Raw genomic sequence first — 16,464 nt, 5'->3', positions numbered from 1 at the left:
GTCTTGATACTCAAAAGATTACCTCAATTGCAAATAGCCGGTTTACATATCATAAAGGGCTAATAAAATACAGCTAAGGTACTCCATAGTACGGCCAGCCAGGGGCGTCGCAACCGTGGGGGACTTTTCCCGGTGAGAGGGTTAAACACCCGCACTTTTTCTGCAGTTTATCCGCAGTTTTGTACAAGCGCATTACAGCAGTCGCTCCTCCGTTTCTCTGTCCGCTCTGTGTCTGCGCTCGGTGCGGCTGCTTCCTCTCGCCTGCCTCTCAAACAGAACACCGGCTTTGACTGTGACCGGATGATCATTGTCTATTCTGCCTTAAGTCCCGCCTCTCTTGGTGTGTTATCGGTCAGCTCTTGCTGAGGAGGTGGGATCTTATGGTTATGGTTATTTACATCTCCCTTTTCCAGTTACTTTGAATGAGTGTTTATGCTTTCGAGGTTTTTAAATAACATTGATATGTGTTTGGGGAGATGTTCTGTTTATGTTTGTTGATATATCGAGTGTTTACCGAATTATATTTTGTTTTTTAGACTAATGCTAATTGCAAATTGGGATATTGTTCAGAAGCTAAATTCGGTTATTTATGTGGCATGCAATGTATGAAGTAACTATATATGATGAAGAATGCTGGGTATTAAGGAGGAGGGACAAATTGTCCTTGTTAAGCATTGTATTAATGGCTTTTTCGCCAGTGCTATTGATTTTGATATTTTGAGCATTGTTTTTTTGATTAGGTGAATACTTTTGTGGATTCTTACCTATTATGTTTGATTGTACCTGTTGAAGAACTAAATTGTAAATTGTTACATTATATCACCAGAGAAAAAGCTTTGTGTGGGCATTTTTTATATCTCCCCCTTTAAAGGCGCAAGTAAGCACATTTTAGCAGTCACAGTCCTGTCAGATCCATGCCACTATCAAGTTTACCACTGTCTTCCCCCCCTGGGATTATTAAAGTATTTCTGATTCTGATTCAAGCAAGTCTACTGTTCTGTATTTTCACAACAGAGTTTTGACTTATTTTCTGTGTGTTCGAATGTGTTTTTATACTTTTCTAGTTTCACTCATTTAAATGGGCAGCTTTTTATACCTTTCATGTTATACCTCTTGTACCGTTCTGTCATTGCATTCATCGTTTTAATTGTTAACAAACAAACCACATCCATCCCCCGCACTTTTTAAAAGCTTGCAACGCCCCTGTTGGTGAGGTCAGGAAGTGCAGAGTAGACCAATAGAGAACTGTCATACCAGGCTAAGACGGCAACGCACATCACAGCAAGCTGATTTTATAAGGTAAATTAATATGATTATTTTTAATAACTTTTGGTAAGACCACACTGATTTTACTGTTTAATGCAGTATTTGATCTATCGCTTTGCGGAGGAAGTGTTTTATTCTGTGATTGATTAACGTTAAGTAATTTAGCAGCTTAGCATGCTTTTTTTTTTTTACAAAAAAAGGCCTTAACAATCGCTTTATCATTATGTTATATATATGTGTGAAAGTGTGCATATTTTTACTTTAAAAGTTTTTTATCCATCACGTTTAATCCTCATGGAAATGTTTGAACAAGCCTTAGGTCAGAAATACATGGTATAGTTCGGTTACTGTTTGCCTGTATGGCTTTTTTAATGTTTGGTCAGAATTAAATAATTTCATACAAAACTTAATCTAAGGGGATATTTTTGTCAAGTGTCTGTGACGTGCTGGATCCGACCAACTAGCAGGTAACGGTACCGTTAACTGCATTAGCTAAAAGCTATGCCTCTTAATCTCACTGATTATTACAATTAATGACAAAAATAATGTTTGGAAAATTAAACAGAAATTTCCTTCTGACACACGACAGCAAACGATAGAAATAACTGACTTTTATTCCATTTTCCAGCTGGTAAAAATACTAGTGTTCTAATAGTTTTGGCCATCACTGTGTGATATATGTATATCCTCAGAAGTAAATGATATACAATATGAATGTAGTGAATGATGTAAAATACTAAAAGTGAAGTTTGAAGTTTTCTTCTAAAATTAGCATTTTTATAAGGCCTCTGTGTTTGTTCATTTAATGCATTTTAACTTAAATGTTAGTTATGTTTTAAGACTAACTGTCATATATTTAACAGGTGGGGACTGTCATGGTGGAATACATGCAAAACGCTGAGACCAGTGATGTAATCTGCACATTTTGTGCCTTGGGGACGAGGCAGCAACGACATCCCAGACCTTCGCCATTGATTAGGGACATGCCATTGAAACTGACTTGTTGCTCAGTTGATCTGTTTCAAGTCCTTTTCTGTGCTTGATGTTAACTAAGCAGTCTCTTCCTACTTAGGAATTTCTCCAGCAAGCAATTTATCGTATTGATGGACATGAGTCTTATTGTGGAAATTTGAGGACAACAGTTTTTTCTGGACACTTGTAACATGCTTTAAGTTGTCACATGCATTCGCTGTTGTTTGGAGTCTTTGTTTGGCTAAGTTCTAGTGGCACACTGTTTGGACTGATTCTTATGTGCCAATAATATATTTTTGACTGTTCTAATGCTGCAATGTTGACATAAAGATAGTACCTAATTCACCCATTTTTGTGTTTTTAAAGAAACCAATATACAAAAACTTGTTTTTATGTGTTTGTATTGTATTGGATGAAATGTGTGACAATTGCACCTTTCAATAAATGTAAAGAAATGAATTTAATAAAAATGCATATTTACAATTGCATTTGTTTTGTGTAATTGTATTACAGAAAAATTATAATAATTGTACATTCCCTTGAGATAATTTATTTTTATTGGTAAATATAAAAGTAGCAAGGCAATGAGACAACATATAACCCAATGTTTAGGTTATTTTAACCCAGAAACACAATTAACCCGACCCACTAGTTGGGTCAAACAAACATCCCAGCATTTTGGGTCAAATGGTTCAACCCAGCACTTGGGTCAAAATAACCCAGCGCGTGTTCTGTCCCATAGTTACCCAGCAGCTGGGTTAAGGTTGGGTTATTTTCTAACCCAGCAATTCTTAGTGTGTGGGATCAAACTTAAAACCTTGTGTTGTTACAGCCATGCTCTATTACACTGAGCTACAGGAAAGTGCTCTTATCACTAGTGCGGAAACTGGAGGAGCTGAACAAGCAGCGCCAGCTGAAGCTTGGGCTGTGATCCTTTGAGATGGATGGGGCATTACAAGTTTTATTTTTTTATAGCAAATTTTCATCACCCATGTGCGCAAGATATGCAGTAGGTGGCGGTAATACTCCTAAAGAGTGAACGGCCATTCAACCAAAAGAAGTAGAACAAAAGTGCTCCTACTTTCACTTTCGTGTTTATCAATTTGATCTGGCCTTAAGCAGTAATCCTGTTCTTCACGATTCTCCGCTCTGCATATTTTGTAATATCTCATATTTGATTAAATCAGGTATGTGTGATTCAATATGTATTGAGATATGTTTGTTTACAAGCATTATTCTAAATATCTTTCTCTCTGTTCACCAGAACAAAGAAATGGATAATACTTCGCTTGAAAAAACAAAAAGTGAGTTAACCATGACAGAATTTTCAATTTAAGGAAATGATCTTTTCTTGTAAATGATTCATAATTATTGTGTAAGTTTTTGTTTAAGTTTTTGACGAGTCTGAAACAAGCTTTTTATTCGCAGTTTCTTATTGACGCTATCCGTTCCGCCTTAAAAAAACGCGAAGGATCCTTTTTTCCGGTTTCTTATTCACGATTAGCGACCATGGGTGCCTCTCATTTCTTATTTGTGCGTCCTCCTTTCCTTTCCTCGCTTCCTTTCCTCTTGTCTTAGCTCCACCTCCTCAGGATACGAGAGAAGGAAGCAAGGAAAAGACTCAAGGACGGAGGAATCGAAGCAAGTGAAATGATATATTCTCGCTCTTTAGCGTCACTTTAAAGCGTCGTCAACTAATGATGACTCTACACCGCTGGATTTAGCTTGAACATCGGGATTCTTGAACATAAGATATAATTATTTATATTGTAACCGTTTCAACCTCCACTAAATACCACAGAGATGTCGTCGTTTGAGACAGCAAAGAGTAACCTTTGCAAGTCAAGTGACGAGTCTTATTTACAAAGAAAAATGAATAAATTAAAGTTACTTTATTCATCATTTACTGTAATCGTTATAGTGAATATTATTGTTACTTGTTTAACATTGTGTCTGTGATTTATTCGCTTATTTTGCATAGCATTTTTTGGCACGGTAACTTGGTTCGTAACTTACAGCCTATTGAAACAGCTTGCTAATGCTGAAGGCGTGTAAGCAGACATTTTTCTCATCATCACTGAGTCAATCAGAGGATTTAACACAGGTAGAAAGAGGGGGAGAGGTAGGGGTAGGGGAGATGCAGGCAGGGCGAGGAGAGGCAAAGGAGCTAACGTTACCCGGGAGGACCGCACAAGAGAGGATGTGGAAGCTAAGCAGTATAATAATATAACTTAAACCCGATTTGTGCAAATTTTGATTGTTAACATGATTTCTAACTTAATTTGCACACGGCCGTGCAACAAGGACTTCTAGTACAATTACAAAGTCCTAAATATTTACAAGGAAAATCGTTACTTCTCTTGATGATCAGCTCATCTGTTATCTAATGATCAAACAAACAGTTCACTTATATTGCGGAAATTAGACAAATTTACCGGCCAGCAGAAAGCTGGCAACTTCAGCGTGGCATAGCAAACCTTTTCCTGCTTCAGTGCCCTCCATTTGGGAAAAGCAACGCAGATGTTTATTTCGGTTTTCTGCCGTTTTTTGTGTTGAATATTTTGAGGTCCGCCAATAGCGCAAATTTCACTTCTTACCGAAACAAAGAACCGTTTCTATTTCTAAAAAAAACACGACAAGTAAATTGTTTTATTGTTCTTCCTCTTCTTCTGCTAATCCTTCTATGTAGTGGCGTGGCAAGCTGCCTCAAAACACAGCCGAAGAAGAAGAACTTGTCCCGTGCATCCTTCGTTTTACGAAACGCGCTCAGTTTGTCCGCTACTATAGAAACATGGCTGTGCAGTGTGATAAATTACATGGAAGGGTGTGCCCGCGGTGTATATACATAAAATGGCTCATTGTAAGATAATATAAACATTTTGGTTCAATTTGTAAGGTATTTCTTCACCACTCACAACATAGTTTTGTATTATATATTACATTTTGCTGAATAAATCCTTCAAAATGCTACACACTGTACCTTTAAATGAGCCAACAAAATGTAAAAAATATATGAAACAATTCGCTTTTCGTCCAGCAAGTAAAGGTCGAGACGACCTTTACTTGCTCAGATTTGTTGACACAAAATTACGTCTTAACAGACTATTATGACCCCGAACATCATCATTTCACCAAAGGTCATGACATGTGTATTTTTCGAACTCGCTCTTTTTCTTGTAAAACTATTGTGTGACTGTAATTGCGTTGGTAAATTGGTACAATTAACTGATTTACTAAATAATCTTAAACCTACGCCTACCTGTACTAAAATGTGTGACAGCTAGTCGAGCTAGGACCCCATCACAAGATGTCTAAGGATGATTACGGGTAAGCGAATTCATTTATGCATAAAAATGTAAGGGAAAATATAGGCTATCTTTATACATGGTGTATGGTGTTACGTTAGCACTATTGTTTTATTGGCAGTAGGCCTACTTGGATGATGCACAAAGATTACTTGACAAACGTATAATAGACGTACTAAGATAATTTATTGTGTAAGATGATCTATCAAAATCTTCTTGTGTGCCAACATGAATTTTACTAAAGGTATGTCGTGGCCGGTTCCATAAACTGTAGTCTACAACTATTCCAAATGCCACTAAAACAAACCAGACTCGCTTTTTATTTTCACGATACCAAGTTTGGTGTGTGAATGTATTAAGCGTGTTCTTTCACACGAAGTATAATGCAGTTGGACAGATAACTTTTTGACAAACAACTGTGTGACTCTACAAGCTTGATATTGTGCTCATACTGCATTAAATTGTAGTGCATGGTAAAAATTCAAAAGCGTGTTTATCAGTTTTTGATGTTGAGCAGTCTTAATCTAAGATAAAACTGTTTGGATTGTTTTAGCTGGCTCAGTTGGTTTAGCATAGAAGTTTGGATGGGTTCAGTTAGCTTTGCCAGTTTTGGTCGGAACGGGAGGACCAGCTAAACAAGTTATTTCCATTTTAAACTTGCTAAAACCAGACAACCAGATTAACCGAGATGTTTGAGCAGCTTTAAGACTTTATTTTGTATAAATATTAGTTCATCTACTTGAGTAATAATACTCAGAAGCTATCCCCTGAGCTGTAGCACCTCAAATTCTCCCATAAGATCAATGGCCCACTGAACAGTACTGTAATGTCTGTTTTTTGGATAGGTGGTATTCAAGGATTCTGGGTATAACCCCGATGTGTAACTTTCAACGCACCTTTAATGGTTTTCGAGATGTACCGCATCAAATTGTCCCATAAATGCAACGTACCATTGAACAGTACTGTAAGATATGCCATATTCATTTGTCCATAACATGAAAATTCAACAGTAAAATGTCTGCTTTTTGGCTAGGTGGTAGTCAAAGATACTGGGTATAACCCCAATGTGTAACTTTCAACACACCCTTAAAGGTTTTCGTGATGTAGCACCTCAAAATGTCCCATAAGATCAACGGCTCATTGGACAGCACTGTGAGATATGCCATATTCATGGGTCCATAACTTAATAATGTCACAGAAAAAAAAACTTATATATATATATATATATATATATATATATATAAAATTAAATACATCAAAGATGAAAATAATTAATTTACATAAGATGTAACTGAACATACTGTGCTTTTTACAAATATACAAGTTATTTACCCAATTATGCAAATACCGTATTGAATGCTGTGCACTAGAATATTGAACATTCAAACAAGTAGGTACTATTGGATTTGATTAATATTCAGAGTGGAGATATAGGCTGTCCAAAAACTGTTCTATCAAAGTAATATTGAGAATGGTAGGGGAGTGGATGATAGAGGTTCCTCGTGAAGTTCACGCACACGCATGCGTGCACGCACACACAGGCACACACGCGCACGCGCTCGCGCAGACACACGCACACACAGACACTCACACACAGACACTCACACACACACACACGCAGACACTTAGACAAGCGCACACACAAACAAGCTAAGAAAAAACAGTTTTTTAACAGACTCAAATAAGTAAAGAAGATAACCATGAGATGGTCCCTAAACTAAGCGTGAATAAGAAACCGGAAAAGCGGATGCTTCCTGTTTTTTAAGGTGGAACGGATAGAATTCTCAATAAGAAACTGTGAATAAGAAGCTGGAATCAGCCAGCTTTGCAATGTGTCTTTAAAAGGTCCTTAGAAATAGTTGTTTCTCGATTGCAGTGTTAATTTGATCATCAATAACCTGAGGGGTATTGCTTAAAAACCAAGATAAGGGATTAAGCCGGGATATGTTGGTTATCCTAGCTGAATTTAGCCTCAAATCTGTTGCATGAAAGCAGCTCAAACTTAACCAGGCCAAGTTACTATGGTGATGTATTCTCTGCAGCTATAGCCTGCTCCAGACAAGGCTAACAGCAGACTAAGATTAATCCTGTAATTCACCTGTATTTCCACCGTCATGCAAACACATTAATTCCTCACAGGATTGGTTGCAGCATGTCTATGGTATTTCTAAGTATGTTGCATCATTTTAATTATCCTTTATAAAAATATTACATATTTAGTCATTTTTCATTTCATTTAAATCTGTTGGTTGTTTGTTAGTACAACAGTATTTTTACATTGATTCAAGTTGTAGTTTTATTATTCAGGCCAAGTGTTATATTGTTATACTAATGAAGACTTTTGTGAGCGATCGGTCTAGGTGTTTTAAATAATGCCGTGAACGTGCACTCATCCCAGCTATCTACACCTGGCTTGATTTAGCTTCACGTTGTCATCCTGGTTTAGCAAACGTGCAACCAATTAAGCCAGGATGCGCAGAGCAGACTAAGTAAAGATGTGCTTGCTCAATTACCCTGGATTTATTCATTCTACTTTTGTGCAATACCCCTCAGGTGTATTATGTTGACCGCCTGGTCGTGTGGTCTGCTACTGATGAAATAGTCCAGGGCCACTCTTTAGTCTCAGTCCGCCTTACGCTCTCCTGCTCATTCAGTGCGCACACAGGTGTTATATGTTATTTATAGATTTGTACGAGGCGCCAAAACACTTATTTTTTATTCTAACTAATGCTAATTTACTCTGTCTGATATAAAACTTTACCTGCATATAGCTCTGAGCACAGATTAAACCTATACAACTATTCATACAGATAATAACATACAGACACCACATTAATGTGTATTAAGTCGGTTTTTGAAAATGTATTTTTCAAACAATATAACTGTGCATCTTAATATAAAACAAACACACTGATATATTGTAAGATATGCCAGTGCATGTAATAACAACGCTCACAAAACATATTCTGTTCTTGCAAGGACATTTTAACCAAAAGGAATGTTTCTGCTAATTCATTTTTTTTCTGTAACTGTTTGAATTTGGTCTCTCATCTCCTGTGGCATCATGGGATACAATACTGTCCATCCAAAGTACACTCTCAAATCTAGGCAGATAAAGTATCATTCAGGTATTTCTCAACTACTGTTTTTTCCAACTATTTTACTTTTGCACAGTATAGAAGTAGCCAACTTTAGATTCAGCAACTGTTTGTTCAGAAACACAAAATAATTCAGTAATGAAAACCGCCGTGTTACTGCAGAGAGATGCAACAGAGGCTTTTTTTGGAACCATATTTCATTGGCGAAAGAGCAAAATGTTCGCAATCACATTCCCAAGGATGCCCAGATTAGTAACGGCCTGGTGCTCTAGACCGCTAGTCTGCCCCTGGTTCTTCTATTGGTAACCCAAAATAATACTGGTTACACAAAACTTAACTCAACTTGCTAGCTAATGTAATTTACTTGTTTTTTCTTAGATTGTTATGTCGCCGGTTGAAACTGAATCTTTTTTGTATAAATAACTGTCTGTAAATGGGAAGCAACAGTTCCAAGTCTCATGGTGTTGCGGAATCACCAGTCGCTTGTTCAAGCTCAAACCGGTGCGCAACATTTTCTTTCGGTTTAATGTTTGAACGACACATTTCCTGGAAAAGTTTTGCAACAGTGTGCAACTGAGTTTGAGATACGTTTTCTCTTTATTTGTTAGGAGTGTCAAGAATGTCAGTCCAATCAGCTGCCATAGTTCAAATCTTGTGTAATCACAACAAGGTATTCAACCGCACCACCATTTCCATTTAAAAACGTTTTGCAACATTTTGTCGGGGCTGAACGCAGCCCAGGCTCTCATACCTCTCCCTCACTACGCTTCCAGTCACCAGATTTTGATCAGCGCCACCTGCGCAACGCTCAACGATAGATACGGACTCTCTAGTGCGTTACTTACCTGTGTTACCTACCTGCAATCCCACATTGAACTCTCCACGTCTGTTCCTTTTGTCTCCTCATTGTCTTCCAATTCGAGCTCCACATATTCTTGCTGCACTCCACGGATCCCTAGCCCCTTGTCCACGATCTCCTGCAACACAAGGACAGTATTAAACATTCATCATATTCAGTCTTCTGCCTAAAACATTAATACTCACCTGTTTTCTTACCGTTTGTGTGTCAATAAATCATTGGTGAAATACCCATCGTCTGCATACTGATTCTGTTACACACGGCAGTTCATGGTATAGGCAGAAAATGTTTAATCTCTTCATTGATTCGTGTTCATTTACACAAATTTCTCCCTTTTTTTCGTGTCAATCAGCACAATTTTCAATGCAAAGACCATGTTTGTATAAACATTTGTATATTTATAACCTGATATAAAAGGAAGTTGTAAATATTTAAGGAGGTGGCTAACCAACACCTTACACCACCCCAAACCCTAAAAACACAACCTAACACAATGCTAATTGTGCTAAAATGCATAAACAGTCTGTTTATGAGACGTGTCAGTGTGCATCAAAAATGGAAGATGTGTTAAACCTCTTATATTGAGAGTAGATAATGTGAAACTTTGCTACAGTAACTTTACTAATTTCCATTTTTTATTATTTTCTTCTGTCTTTGCAGGTCAAGAAACTAAATATTGCCGGATAAAATTTTGGCTTCCGCGTATCTCTTTGGTAGGAAACATAGTCCTATGTGTATTCATATACTATGAATGGTCATTTTGTCCTCATAAAATTTCACAGGAACCCACAATTTGTAGGACAGTCACAAAGAAGCCTCATGAAAACGACACTATTCTGCTGATATGGCTGTTGCCATCTGGAAATGTTTTTGACTCAAATTCCTGCAGTTCCAGATTTAATATAGATGGCTGTTACTTGACTGATAATAAAGAGCTGTACAGCAAGGCCCATGGGGTTTTGATAAATCACAGAGACATTAAGGACGATCTGTCAAACTTACCCACCGAGCCGCGGCCCTTCTTTCAGAAATGGATATGGATGAACTTTGAGTCCCCACAAAACACAAGACGACTTGAGGGTCTGGAGAACCTGTTTAATGTGACGCTAAATTACCGGTGAGACGCTGATATTGTTATGCGTGAGCAAATTACACTTAAAACGGAAGATACTGAGGATAAGATATTCCCACACGTTCTGGACAAAAAGGACAAGTTAGTTTGCTGGATCGTGAGCAACTGGAATGAGAACTTTGAACGGGTAAAATATTATAATGACTTGAATAAACACATTCAAATTTCTTTGTATGGGGAACATTTTGGAAAAAGATTAAATCAGGAAGAATACAAGGAAACACTGACCAGTTGTAAGTTCTATTTATCATTTGAGAACACAGCCATTCATTACGACTACATGACAGAAAAGATCTTCAATCCACTCAATCTAGGATCAGTGCCGGTCGCTCTTGGGCCTCCAAAATACATATATGATCAATTTCTGCCAAAAGACGCTTTCATCCACGTGGACGATTTCTCCAGCCCTCAAAAGCTGGCCGAATATCTAAAGTCACTGGACCAGAATGTGGAAGATTACAAGAAGTATTTTCAGTGGAGAAAAAACTTTCAAGTGAAACTTGTCGATTATCCCATTGAGCATATGTGCAGAGCCTGTCAATACATACGTGCAAAGAAAGATTATCAAGTGTTTGTGAATCTGAACAAATGGTACTGGGGTGTCATAGACAGTAACTAAAAATCCCTTGTCAGTCTTTGACAGCCGCCCAATCACAGTGGAGAAGAGGTGGGATTAACACTTCATTGATGACCATAATACACAACAATGGAGAAGTTGATATCAATAGTTACTGAATTTAATTAAGTAATATTCTTTAAAATAAGATACTAGTTATAAGGAGGCCAACTGTTGCCGATATTCTAAAATACAGCAACAAACACATGTCCGGAATAACGTGCAGTGCCTCCTAAACGCCACCAGATGGTCGTTTTCAGAAGAGCATTCTAATCCGTGTTCTAAAAAGCAAGATCATGTCCCAATATATATTTCATGTTGGCAGACATTAATACTTTTATTAAGAAACCACATCTAAATTTAAATGATTTGACAAATTACAAATCCTATTTCGATTATTCCAAAACATCATAGCGACACACAAATGATATATATAAAATGTTTAAGTGCCATGTCAATTACAAAGTATTAACACAGTTTTTGTAATGCTACAAGCCCTCTTGCTATTTAATCCACCTGGTCTACACAAATTTAATTAATGATGTAATGTAAGGGGATATATTGACTTAATTATTCCACTCTATTGCAAATGTGATAGGAAAAGTAATTCTTTGTTATGAATTGTTATAATCTCGATTTCTATTTGTAGCCTGTTAACTGGCACCCATTCTGTATAGGGAGAGTAATTCATTATTTTCTATAAAGAGTTTGCTTTGATTTGTTTGTTATCCATTTCTTATGTATTTTTTAGTTAAAGAAAAAAAATATTTTCAATAAACCTACAACATACCTTTAATTAAACAATTGTGTTTTTCATTTTTTTTAGCAATAATCAGCTACTTTTCTTTTTAAAAACGAGACCAACCGTAAGTCTGTATTCCAAAGAATTCATGTGTTACTGCCATTTTAGTTCCAACATGCGTTGTGAAGGCTCAAAAAGGGCTCCGAAAGTTAACAGGTTTTAAGACTCTGGGCTTCATGTCAAAGTTGCTTTGGGATCAATTTGAGGTTTTTTAGAATTGTACGTTTGGTAGCACACACTTAAAAAGGTGCTTAAAGGTAATTCACAGCGATGGCATAGAAGAACCATTGTTGGTTCCACAAATACCATTCAGTCGAAGGTTCTTTAAAGACCTACCAGAGCGCTTTTCCACCATCACGCCGAATGGTTCTCGTTGCTTAATCATTCCACTCCGTGCCAATCCTTGCCAGCCGGTATGTAAATGGCGCATAAAGTAAATTTGTATAATCTAAACACAAATGCGTGACCAGCTGCCTTGGTAACTCAAGAGACTAAGCTATATCGTCTCTGGGAGCATTTACGGTTAAACACCTGTGCCGAAAATTCAGAGCCTAGAAGAGTTTGTAATCGTGCCGTGTCGAACCAGGCTCACGTTGAAGCTTAACTTTGACCATTTCAGACTGTGCCTACGATGGTTCAGCACAATGGTGGAAAAGAGGTCTCTCTTTCTTACTTTTTTATTATCTACCATTTTTGGCCAAAAAGAACCGTTTGTGAAACAGAAAGGTTCTTCAGATGTTAAAGATTCTTAATGGAACCAAAAGGTTCTTCTATGGCAGCCAATAATAGAGTGTAGGATAAAAATGGTCAACCGAAAGAAGGTAGAACTGCAGTTCACGCCTTAATATCTACTTATCCCGTATCTTCCATGCACTCCAGATGAAACTCAAATGATTATAGTCTGCTTGATATGTTATGAATGTGCTGTAACATACAGTACTAATCCGTTTCTTGTGACTACGCCACTCCACTTTCCAAGACAGGAGACAGGGCTTTCCACACAGTTAAACAAGTAAATACACTTAGGCCAACATTACTATAAAACAATCTGCACATTTATTAAATTAGTTCTATTTAAGTTAAATATCGGTCTGGACTTGGCCAAATCGACTACAAGTAGAGGTTACAGACACTCTCAAAAAGAAAACAAAGAATACAACACACTTCATTCATATGCCTGCTAAAAAGCCTCTTATAAACACTAGTGCACTACGAAGGCAACATATTTCAGGTATAGTTGATGAGCACATTTTTAAACAGACGTGCTTTTATAATTTGGCCCTCAGATTATACATTTAAACTCGAACAAACTCTTAAAACTATATTTTGCGACACAAAAACAGATGTATTACAAAGGTTGCCTGGGCTCAAATCAAACTAAACGGAAGTGCGGGTGCAGCTTTCTTTTCAAGTGAACTAAGCTCTTATCAACAACGCTGAAATCATTCATCATACCTGAAATGTTTTGCCTCAGTAGTGTACTGATGTTTATAAGAGGCTGTTTAGCATGCGTATAAATGAATTTCTCTAGTTTTTTTTGTGAAAGGTCATTAAGAAATACATGTTAATGATTTTCACAAGAGTTCGTAAGATTTCATTAATACATATGAATGAATTTCACTTAGGTAGGTTGATGTTTTTATTTCACTATAGCAGTTATAAGAAGTATTTCAGTAATACATATGAATGAATTTCACTTAGGTAGGTTGATGTTTATATTTCACTATAGCAGTTATAAGAAGTATTTCAGTAATACATATGGATCAATTTCACTAATTTTGATCTATGTTTTATTTCACCAGTGTTTGTAAGTGGTATTTCAGAAACATTTCACTAAGCTCGATTGATATTTTTATTTCACTAGTGATTGTAAGAGGTATTTCAGTTACAAATATTAATGTATTTCACTAAGTTCGATCAATTCTTTTTCACTAGTGATTGTTAGAGTCATTTTAGTAATTAAGGCCTTAATGGCTCCTCATAATTTCCCCCTCTAATGGCCTGACAGGTCTGGACCGAGGCGTTTTACGCAGTTGAAAACTTTGGCAGCATTTACGCTTTTTTCAACTCTGGATGCCCGTGCGAGCCTGGGAACATCGCACAGCGCTGAGACAAACCTCCAACCTTCCAAAGTTCGTTTACATTGGAAACAATTGAAGAGGCACGCCGTACACCGGCAGAAACGCCCTCGGTGGACACAGCTCCTAATGGCTGCGTGCAATATGCACAGCAGATATTATCTGACCTAATAAGCCAAACCAACAATTTGCTAAATCAAACAAAACAAAATTAGTAATCAACAACAAAAAAACATAAATCCAAAGAAAATAAAGGTGATCAACTCAACCAAGGACGAACAGCACTCTACCAAAAAACAGTTTTAAATAAAAATACTGAACATATTAACCCATGCTTACAGCAATAAATAAAAATACACATTACATTTACTTAAACATTGAAAAATACATCACTTTATAAATTACTATTCAATATTAAAATCACAACATTACATAAAAGCAATAGGCCTACCTTCCAAAAGGTTTTAGCTGCATCTGAAAGCCTGAAGGGACTACCAACATATTACATTTGTTGAATTCACCTCTCATCACCAGTATAAGTAGTGACACAACACATACACAGAGTTGACTACAAGAGATAAACACTGTTATACATGACTAGTCTAAGTCCAGATATAGGACGTTGTGCACAACTGATTGACTCATTTTAATTATCAGTCTACAACTCACGTGCAGTTTGTTACACCAGTTTCTCAGCATTCAAGACTCACAACCAGTCTATATGTAGCAACAATATTCCAATCACACATGCACACAATTGACTGAAAAATGGAAAGAAATATACAATTAGTATTACACATAGGCTACTGTAAGTCTCATTCTGGGTATAACACATTGTAAAACCACTCAAATAATTATAATTATAAATAAATTAAACTGTCCTGTACGAGTCTTTCAGCATCCACCAATATAAGTAAATACGGTTTCCACACTCACACAGAACAGACTAAAAAAAAATGTCTTGGTTCTTATCTACTGTTCAAGATTTCAGCAGTATGTAAGAGACTATTGTGTATAATTTTGATCATATCCTGTATACTTATGCAGGATAATTATTTACCCCGGTTATGAAGAAGTATTCATAGGAATGTTTGTAACATAGTTGTGTTAGTATATCAGAAATCATATTAACTTAGATGAGTATTAGAATCAAGATTGTTTGAATGATAGAATCAATATACTTATGCATGATGGAAAATGATAGAATCAACATATTTATGCATGACAGAATCAATATATGTTTTAATCAATTTTAGCAATACAAAATCCAGTGATTTTTTAAAGGCCTGACCCAATTAAGTCAAACTTACGATGTATTATAGCACAACTTATTAAAAAAAAATGAGTCAAGGTTGAAATTCCACCATTAGACCAAAAACCTTTTTGCCTAGAAATAATGGTGGCAGGCAAGGACAGTTGGATAATAAAAAATAAGAGATAGCGGGAATTTACCTGACTGGTTTCGAAAGGAAACACCTCTGAGTAGTTTCACTATAACTAGAGGTTGGAAAACACCCACTTTTCAGATGCTTTTGGGAAACATCTCACTTTGTTTGACTTGAACAAATAAAGTAAAATCTTTGTCTGAGCAATTTTTTGAACTGCAAGATCAGCATTTTCTCTTCATCAAGACCTACCGGTACATGCTCTTCCATGCGGTTAAACTGGGCCGGGGGCCGTCAAAATTCTGTCAATAAAAGAGATTTTGTTCTTGGTGTGTGCAACATGAACAAGGCAAAAATGAATGAGCAATCTGTATCATCGAATATTGTATGAAAGTTTGACAGAAAAGTCCTGAAATACACAAGTCATACACACAATTCTGGGGACATTAATAAATTATAATAAAATGTAAATAGGACACAGGCCTATACAGAAAGATTTTATTCTTATCACATGTAGATTTTCTTCACAGAAATGTAGCTTGTTGTTCGTGTTGCAGTTTGTCAATTAAGATTATATTACAATCTTTGTATATGCAGCCATCACAATCCCACACAGAGCCCCGCCACATAAGAGATCCCAAATTAGCCCCTGCCGACAACCACAGAGACCCCAAAATATGCGAACGCATCACATGTCATATCCACAGGAAATGGCATAAGACAAATCATACATTCTGCATGTGTCGCAAGTGAAAATAAATGCAAAAGCACCCGCTACTGACTTGGCTACATGAACATTCTCCTTTCTGTTTCTACATGTTACCCACCAAAAGGTAACAAGAGATTACACCATTTCAAATGACCCAACACGAAGAAATAATTCCATCTCATTAGAGCTTTGAATCAACACCAATTTTCACATTATGTAATACTTATGAGTACAATGCATAC

At 36.7% G+C, this 16,464-nt stretch overlaps 1 protein-coding gene and 1 long non-coding RNA gene across 2 annotated transcripts; both read left to right on the top strand.

The window, feature by feature from the left end:
• Positions 1-1,224: 1,224 nt before the first annotated feature.
• On the top strand, positions 1,225-2,726 carry LOC130426174 (uncharacterized). The gene is made up of 2 exons (XR_008907158.1): positions 1,225-1,299; positions 2,130-2,726. It is a non-coding gene; the product is annotated as an uncharacterized LOC130426174 (long non-coding RNA).
• Positions 2,727-3,298: 572 nt separating this feature from the next.
• On the top strand, positions 3,299-11,965 carry zgc:165582 (uncharacterized protein LOC100124609 homolog). Its single transcript, XM_056752747.1, is given in 3 exon segments — positions 3,299-3,425; positions 3,503-3,542; positions 10,161-11,965. Coding segments are annotated over 2 exon segments (1,122 nt in total). The 5' UTR covers positions 3,299-3,425; positions 3,503-3,511; the 3' UTR covers positions 11,252-11,965.
• The last annotated feature ends 4,499 nt before the right edge of the window (positions 11,966-16,464 follow it).

Source organism: Triplophysa dalaica, chromosome 7 (genome assembly GCF_015846415.1).
Source record: "Triplophysa dalaica isolate WHDGS20190420 chromosome 7, ASM1584641v1, whole genome shotgun sequence".
NCBI lineage: Eukaryota > Metazoa > Chordata > Actinopteri > Cypriniformes > Nemacheilidae > Triplophysa > Triplophysa dalaica.
This window is presented reverse-complemented; position numbering and strand designations above follow the sequence as displayed.